General features: G+C 37.4%; 2 protein-coding genes across 2 annotated transcripts; both read left to right on the forward strand.

Annotated features, from left to right (window-relative positions):
• LOC107629659 (putative disease resistance RPP13-like protein 1) lies at positions 1,147-3,437 on the forward strand. The gene is made up of 2 exons (XM_021118177.1): positions 1,147-2,618; positions 2,658-3,437. The coding sequence occupies exons 1-2, from the start codon at positions 1,422-1,424 to the stop codon at positions 3,381-3,383; spliced, it is 1,923 nt and encodes a 640-aa protein (XP_020973836.1). The 5' UTR covers positions 1,147-1,421; the 3' UTR covers positions 3,384-3,437.
• Positions 3,353-5,770, forward strand: LOC110269966 (putative disease resistance protein At3g14460). Its single transcript, XM_021118176.1, has one exon. The coding sequence runs from the start codon at positions 3,387-3,389 to the stop codon at positions 5,475-5,477; it is 2,091 nt and encodes a 696-aa protein (XP_020973835.1). The 5' UTR covers positions 3,353-3,386; the 3' UTR covers positions 5,478-5,770.

Here is a 9,032-nt window from a genome sequence, read left to right on the forward strand (position 1 = left end):
CATATTAAAAAAATAAAAAATCAAAATTTCTTCATCTTCTCCAATTTCTCTAATCATTCGTGCCCCTTCTAAGCAAAACATATCAAAGAAACAAAAAATCAATCGTTCTTCATCTTCTCCAATTACCCCTCTAAAGCAAAATAATGAAAATCCCAAACCAAAACCCTAGATTCTTCCCCGCTCCATAATCTGCTCTGACTTCTTTCTCATTGCGACTATCGAGTGCTTTCTCGTACAGCTTGAAGAACTGATTTAAGTTGGTTGAAGCATTTACATACCCATCAAAGTATGAGTTCATGCCATCGCTTTGGTTGTTACCCATCATGGACATCAATAGATCCTTTGATTTTAATCACTCCCAGATGTGATGCAAGACAAGTAGGAATCTTCACTGGGTGTTCCATTCTTCGTGGCGGATGTGGATCCTAGCAAAAAACAACAAATACACTTAAAAAGATTTGCCAGCAAAACAACAAAGTTATACAAACCGAAGCTTGAACATGAGAACTCAAAATAATATCACTTTGGCATGAACTCATACTCTGATGGGTATGTAAATGTTTCAATCAACTTAAATCAGTTCTTCAAGCTGTACGAGAAAGCACTCGATAGTCGCAATGAGAAAGAAGTTAGAGCAGATTAAAGAATCTAGGGTTTTGGTTTGGGATTTTCACTATTTTGCTTTAGAGGGTTAATTGGAGAAGATGAAAAATTATTGATTTTTTGTTTTTTTGATATGTTTTGTTTAGAGGGGACACGAATGATTAGAGAAATTAGAGAAGATAAAAAATTTTTGATTTTTTGTTTTTTTAATATGTTTTTGTTTTGTTGTTTAAATTATTTAAAACTATAAAATTAGGATTAATTGAATTCTAAAATTTCGTTAATTTAAAAGGATATTTTTGTCTAATCAAATAAAAGAAGAATGTTTAAGACTTTTTATAAAATTAAATAAAAAATATTTTTTATTTTTGTTTAATTAAAGGGGTGTATTAGTAAAAGTAGTGATATAATATATATTTAAAAAAACAAAAATTAAATGTTGATATGGAAAATAAATTCCACGTGGATTGTTATTATTTGTCTATATTTTAAACGTATCGATACGTATAAATTTATCATCGTACCATAGCAAACACCTAGTTAAATTACCGCATATTGCACGTCTCGCTCCTTGATAATCAAATGGTTGTCCTGACATTTGAGAAGTTCTAAATTATTGTTTTAAATTTGAATTAGAAAAATGCTTTTAGCAAACTAATGACATGTGACATGTTTCATTGCAGCAATTAGTCAACGTGAGAAGAGTCATCCACTGCCTTCACGTTAGTTCTTTCTCTCGATCTGCAGTTTCACTGTTCTTTTTACAATACTCTAAACACAAAAAAGATATCCAGCTTTAGCAGTTTCAAGTTTGAGGGATGATGGGTAGAGCCTTACTATCTTCTTTCCTTTCTGATTTGGTAGACAACATAAAACGTATCATCACCTCTCAAACTAAAGCTAGTATGGTGACACCACTGCAAATGGTCATGTCAACATTGTTAGCCCTTGATGCTGTGGTTGATTCTGCAGAAGAGAAGCAGTTTAGAGGAGGAAGAAGTGCACAAGTAGTGAAGAAGTGGTTAAATAAAGTACAAGATGCTTTATACCAAGTGGATGAACTGCTGCTGCAGATTTTGACCCCCATCAGTTCTACTCCAGATCTGCATCAGCTGCCGAAGGAATTCAAGGATCAAATCCTTGATACCCTCCCGAACTTAGAATCTCTGGTGCAACAGATTGATATCCTTGGCTTAACTTTTGAGCCTGCTATGAAGAGATGGATGAAATCCAGCGGAGGTTTGTATTCAACTTCTGCTGTGTTGGATAAGTATCCGAAAGATGATATCTTTGTAAGAAATGCAGAAGTGGAGTCTATTTTGGATTACCTGTTATCAACTAGTACTGAAAGTAAACAACATATCAAGGTGATTAACATAGTGGGATTAGCTGGGGTAGGTAAGACTGCCTTGGCTAATGTTCTCTTCTCCAACCACAAGGTGACGGATTCTTTTGAAATAATAGCTAAAATCTTTGTGTCCAACACAGCCACTAGCTTGATGGTTAAGGATATTCTCCAGCCAGGCTTTGGAAATTTTTATGGTGACCATGATTTGCACAAGTTATGTGAGATATTGGAGTCAAGATGTCGTGGGAAGAAATGTCTATTGGTGTTGGATGACATCATCATTGAGGATAGATTACAGGACTGGAGGAAGCTGATTGCTTCCTTTGAAACTGGAGCAGCAAGAGGGAGTGCCATAATCCATACATCCATTCCTCATCGTGATCCAATGCTATTCAAATATATGGTAGATGAGATTCATACTGTGCATCTGGATTTGCTGTCAATAGAGGATTGGTTGTCAATCTTTATGGGGAATGCTTCTAGGCAGAGAAACAACGTTGATGAACTCCCGAAAGAACTATCAGCAGTTGGAGAAAAAATCGTCAACAAATTGGGAGCTCTTCCCTTGGCTGCAAAAATGACGGGGAGCCTTTTGCAAGATAAGCTGGATTTGAATCCTGAATGGGATAAGATATTGAGTGAATTTCTGGATGATGTGAATCTTCTTTCCATTGCTTTGGATACAGCTGATGGTGATGTGAATCTCCCCATTCCTTCATTTCTAGTGTTGTGCTATCTCGATCTCCCCGCACCGGTTAAACGGTGCTTTGCATATTTGTCACTATTTCCAAAGTCTTACCACTTCAGGCAGGAGGAGCTGATCTGCCAGTGGATGGCTCATGGCTTTCTGAAATATAATGAATCTGGTAGAAGCATGGAAGATGTTGGGGATGAATATTTCGGTTATCTAATAAAAAGGTCTTTCTTGCAACCTGCCTTTGGTTATCATGATACATTTATGATGCATGATCATGTTCATTACTTGGCAATTTACGTGTCTGAAGAATCATACAAGCACCATTTGTGTTATGATGGAAGGATAAAGGATTTTGCACTAGAATCTATTCTCAAACATGGAAGATCTTTGAGAACAATTATGCCAGTACATTTGGGATTTGAACGGGAAAGAAGTGAGTTCGACCCCGATCTGTGGGAGCGTGTGATTACGAAGTTGAGTAAGCATGTCTTTCAGGCCTTATCTTTATCACACTATAAGATCACTAGCTTGCCTGCTTCAATAGGAGGATTGACACATCTTTGCTATCTTAATGTTTCTTGCACTGACTTAAAGGAGATCCCAGATTCCATCTGTGACCTGATTAATTTGCAGACACTTTTACTGATTGGCTGCCGTTCCCTCACATCATTGCCCGACAGACTATGTAATTTGGTAAAGTTGCGTCGCCTTGATTTCCATGGAAGCAGCTTATGAAGGATGCCTCCAGATATTCACAATTTGACAAGTCTCCGGGTATTGACACACTTCATTGTTTCCGAGACCGGGCCAAGACTCGGACATTTAGCTGGACTCTCCAATCTCCAACGTCTGGATATTTCAAACTTGCAAAACGTGGGACATTCTAAGGATGCTTCAGATGCCAAACTGAGAGAGAAGAAGGGCCTTGCTGTTCTTCGGCTTTCATGGGACCATTATCTCAGTCGGAAAGGGAATGAAATGGAAGTGCTCGAGAATCTAGAACCACACCAAGACTTGAAAATCTTAGTAGTTGATTCTTATCACGGTTCAAGATTCCCGAAATGGTTGGGGGACCCATCTTACTCGTCTCTACAGAATCTGCATCTCTATGACTGTGAAAACTGCGACTCATTGCCGACACTGGGACTGCTGCCGACTCTTAGGGAGCTCTCTATTGGAGGGTTCACAAAAGTAAGTTCTGTAGGCCCTGAGTTCTACGGGGAGATGACTGCTTCGCAGAAGCCGTTTCAATCTTTAAAGGTTTTACAGTTTATGCATATGCCTGAATGGAAAGAATGGAACATAGTCCAAGGTATCGAGTTCCCACATCTGGTTAATCTTTGTATAATTGGGTGTCCCAAGCTAGTGGGAGATTTGCCTAAGCAACTTCCTTCTTTAAACAAGTTGGAGATCATTGAATGTACTCGCCTTGTGGCTCCGTGTCTGAATGTTCCCAATACTTGTGAAGTGATTCTACACAAAAGCCATGTAACCGTAATTAGAAAAAGCCACCTAGATACAGATACAGTTTCACAAATCACACCAAAACCCAACAACTCTGGTTTTCGAGGCAGATCCGTATTAAACAGATCTCTTCTTGGTTTTTCTTCAGATACAGCAAGCTCCCCAGAGCCAAAAGAGACTTCCTCAGTCATGCATAGTCATCAAGTTGATGCTAAACCAGACTCAAAATCTTCAATGGCTAAAGCTGATATTCCAATCACCACTCAAGCAGCTGTCATTCCTTCCACAACAGCTCCTTTGTCCAATGAAGAAGCAGGTGAAGTACTAAACGTTTCAACTGTATCACAATTGAAGTCATTGCCGCCCAGGCTGCACACCCTGAAAATTGAAGGGTGCGAGTCCTTGGAGGCCATACCCAACGATATACTAGCAAGATTAACTGCTCTTAAGGAGTTGTATATCATCAATTGTGGTTCTCTTACATCCCTCCCTTCCCTTGGTTCTGTCACAGCACTTTACATACGTAACTGCAGAAGATTGCAAAATCTGTCATCTTCTGAATCAGGAAAGCAGCTTGCCTTTCTCCACCATTTGTCCATTGGGAGTAATTGTGATTCTCTCGCTACTTTGCCCTTGAACCTCTTCTGGCAACTCAAAACTCTCTGCATATGGGATTGCCCCAATCTTCAATCTTTCCATTTAAGTGGAGAGGCTAGATGTGATCTTACATCTCTCGAGTCACTGGAGATTAGAGATTGCCCAAGGTTGAAATCTTTCCCAGAGAAAGGGCTGCATGCTCCAAGTCTAGTATCTCTTTTACTTTCCAATTGCGAGTCTCTTGAAAAACTGCCCAATGCTATGGACTCTCTTACATCTCTCAAGTCATTATTTTTACATAGATGTCCACGGGTTGAATCTTTCCCACCTGGGGGTTTGTCTTCAAGTTTAGTTTTTCTCTCAATAGCATCTTGTGAAAAACTTTGGCCAAGAAAGGATTGGGGGCTAAATAATCTCAAATATCTCAGTAGATTTGAGCTCGAAGGTGGATGCATCGGCATGGAGTCATTTCCAGAGGAGAACTTGCTTCCTTTCAATCTTGATTCTCTGTCTCTAAGTACGCTGAAGCATCTCAAAAAGCTGGACAACAAGGGGTTTCAACACTTGAATTCTCTTCGGTCACTTGAAATCCGTTGCTGTGAAATGCTTCAATCCTTGTTTGATGAAGGGTTCCCTTCTTCCCTGGAGCATCTTTGTGTCCAAGAATGTTCCTTGTTGACTCCAAGACTTAAATCCTTGAGTGGGGCCGAATTGCACAAGATGGCTCATATCCAACACATCCAAATTGATGGCCAAATACTCTACTGAGGTCGGAAGCACCTACTAGCCGATACAGCAAAAATAGACAAAATGTTTATGTAATCTGTATCTGCTTAGATAAGCATATGTTGATTCAAAAAGTGCCTATGTTGATCTAATAATAATGAGACAGCTTTAACTATATGTTCTGTTTCTTGTCTTGGCTATATGTTCATTTGAGGTTAAGACATTAGGAGTTTGGTAGTTGGTGGATATCCCATAGACATTGCTGATGTAGGAGGCCCATAGTTGGACCCAATCTTTTCATATCAATGCAATTTCTTATCTTAGTGCAAAAAAAAGTATTAGTTAAATCAGTATACTTTGTGATGCACTATTTTCTGATTTTTTTTTTCTTTTTTATTAGTCTTTGTTATATATGTTTAAAGGCTTCAGAAGATATTTTCAGAACTAAAAGTCTAAAACTTAACTTTATATATTGTCTTAGATCTCATAAATAAGTTTGAATCAGAACCTAAATTTTATACTTAAAATCTAAATCTGAATGAAACTTTTTCGCGACTTACAAGTCTTGAAATCTGAATTTGAACGAATCTTTTTTTCTGTCTTGGAAAAATGTTTGTAACCACGAGTAAACCTCGTACGGATGTCAATGGGGCGGGGCGGGTGTTCGCCCCGTTTTTCGCCATGGGAGAATAATTGTCCTCATATCCGTTTTCTGTATTTCCTGCATTTTCTGCGGGTCCCATTCTCCATCTCCCTATGTTTAACATTTATATGGAAATTATAATAAAAAATATCAAAAATACCAAAAAACAAACTACAAAATATTATTACAAGCACACAAATATATTCAAAATTATAAGTCCAGAAATATAACATACCAAATTATAGTCCATAAAATAAAATCTTAAACAATAGGGTTAGGATTTTTTAATGAGTGAAATTACTAAAAGAACCCCTATATTAGAAATAAAGTAAGAGTTATTAAGTAAGTTCAAAAATTCGAAAAATTATTGGGAATGGGACGGGGATTTCCATTCGGAGCGGTCCCGCGGGAATCCCCACCTCCTGTGGATTTTTGACACCCCTAAAACCTCATTTCTTATGCACTTTTAGCCATTTCAAGGGTCTCATATCTTATGCTTGCTTATAATATACAAATACTCTTATTCTATAAGTTGAGTTTGAAAAACTAAATATTAATTAAAGTCATGAACAAACATTATTAAGTCATTTGTTTATATGATTTTGTTGTGGTTGTGTGCAAAAAATTCACACACACAGGCCCAAGGTATAAACAAGCAAGGTCCTTCAAATAGCAAAACCACACATACAAATCTTAACAAATTCCAATTCAACTATAGCAACAATCAGATCTAAAATTGAATGGCTGAATCACGAGGAAGAAAGAAAACAAATAGCCCAAAGAAAAGATTCAAGTTCGTTCGGTGAATCCACCAAAACTCACCATTCAAAAATTTAAACCCCAAGTTCAATTCAATTGAATTTCATCTAACTTTCACCAAAAGTCAAACTCTTTTTTCTTTCTCCTCTCTTTTTCTCTTCTATCACATCACTCTCAACAAAGAAGAAAGAAAGAATAAAAAAAATTTGGGGCTAGATTTCAGTGAAGAACGAAAAGTTTGTTACCAAGTTCAAGCAAGTTTTTGGGTTACAACAAAAGAAAAGATTGCATTCGGTCAGAGCATTTCAAAGGCTGATTTCTTCATTTGAGCTACACCAACAAATCGTGAAGAAATCTGCGAAGTCTCAAACACAAATAAAACAACCATGGAGAATGTGAAGTCAATCAAGCTCAGTAGCAAATCCACGGTCTAAAATCAAACTTAGGGCCAAATAAAGAATTTACGGTCAAGATAAAAAAATTAGAAGAAAAAGGATGAAAGAGAAGGTATGTTACATGTCAATGATTCGGCCATCTCTCTGTTCTGATGATGTCGCTGTAAAACCTGATGCTGGAGAAGAAGACAGCAAAGGGATTGAACTTGTTTCAACTTTGAAAGTTTCACTCTTCTAAAATAAAGATGAATGGCCAAAGGTTGAAGGCAAGAGAGAAAAATAGAGCACTGAGTTCAGTTCTCATAACTTTCTAAGCTGTTCTAAGTTCTTCCCCTTCATGGTTCTCATTTAGTATTTCTTTTTTCAGTTTATTCTGTTTGAGTCTCATTGAAAAAGACAAACATGGTGAGGTTTGTAAGAAAAAACCAATGAGAGAAAAAAAACAGTGAGCTAGATTTGGAGAAAAAGTCTAAGTTATCTAAAAAATTTTTTGTATGTTTTTCTGTTTTGTGTCATGATCCTGTTGAGATTTCCTTACAAATTGGGTTAGCACTTTGTTGTTGAATGCTAGGTTTGAGTCCTAGTCAAGTTCAGGTTAGGATAGAATCTTGACTTGTCCCAGATAGAATTTGGTAGATCCTAAGGAGAATTGGTGATTATAATCAGTTGAAAGATAGTAAAATTATGTCACAATTGTGATGGAGACTGGATGTAGACTATATTGCATTGGGTAGCTGAACCAGGATACATATGTGTGTCACTCTCTACTCTCTTCTCTATTTTTGATTCTGTAATTCAGGAGATAAAAAGAAAATATCTCCTAACGTGAAGAGAGACAAAAACAAAATATCTCCTAAGTTTTCTTAAATAAAGCAAAAGTTAAAAGTCAGCAAAAAAAAAAAAGCCAAGATTTAACCTCTTTTTTTAGCCATTGATAATTGATGGTTTTCAGTAGCTAAGAGAATGGGGGGTTGAATCTTAGCTCGTTTTTTACTTGGTAACACTTGCTGGTCTTTGAAACAACTTCTGGGAATTTTTTGTCTTTTTGTCTCGTAACCAGCCACGAGACTTTTTCTTTTGTCTCGTACCCAGCCACGAGACTTTTCTTTCTGTCTCGTCGATCAGCACGAAATATTTTTCAGTTTTATCTCCTGTGCAGCAGAAACAGAAATGGAGTATAAGAGAGAGAAAATTATACTCAGATATATCTTGGTTCAGCTGCTAAGTGCAGTGCAGCCTACATCCAGTCTCCATCACAAAGATGATGGAATTTCACTATAATCATTCTTGATTACAATCACCAATTTTCCCTAGGAACTACCCTTCCTATCTGGGACAAGTCCAGAATCTAAACCCCAATCCTGAACTTGACTTGGTCACTGCCAAGCTTTCAACTGCTAAGTGCTAACCCAACTTGCAAGGAGATTCCCACAGAATCATGAAACACAACACAGATGTACAAAAGACCTCTAAGGACATCTATGGCTTTTTCTTTTAATTTTGTGCTCTCTGCCTTTTTTCGCTCTATGGCTTTTTCATTACAAACCTCACTGTTTGCCTTTTTCCATGAGACTCAAGACAGACAAAATTAAACAGAAAAATACAAAATGAAGAATATTGAAGGAGAAGAAATTCGGTTAGCTTAGGTAGCTCTGAGAATCATGTGCTTTGCACTCTCACTCCTTGCCTCAAGCCATGGCTGTTTACCCTTACTTATAGGGAGAAGCCTCCACGGTTGAAACCAAAAACAAAACCAAGCTAATTTTCTTCTTCTTCAAGTAAGAACCGGTTTGGTCAGAA

The sequence above is a fragment of the Arachis ipaensis genome, chromosome B03 (genome assembly GCF_000816755.2).
Source record: "Arachis ipaensis cultivar K30076 chromosome B03, Araip1.1, whole genome shotgun sequence".
In the NCBI taxonomy this organism is placed as follows: domain Eukaryota; kingdom Viridiplantae; phylum Streptophyta; class Magnoliopsida; order Fabales; family Fabaceae; genus Arachis; species Arachis ipaensis.

Bases quoted from the DNA above. Each gene is read 5' to 3' on its own strand.
- LOC107629659 (XM_021118177.1), top strand. From the start codon at position 1,422: ATGATGGGTAGAGCCTTACTATCTTCTTTCCTTTCTGATTTGGTAGAC. The intron at 2,619-2,657 runs TCCATTGCTTTG...GATGTGAATCTC, and splicing joins TGGATGATGTGAATCTTCTT to CCCATTCCTTCATTTCTAGT.
- LOC110269966 (XM_021118176.1), top strand. From the start codon at position 3,387: ATGCCTCCAGATATTCACAATTTGACAAGTCTCCGGGTATTGACACAC.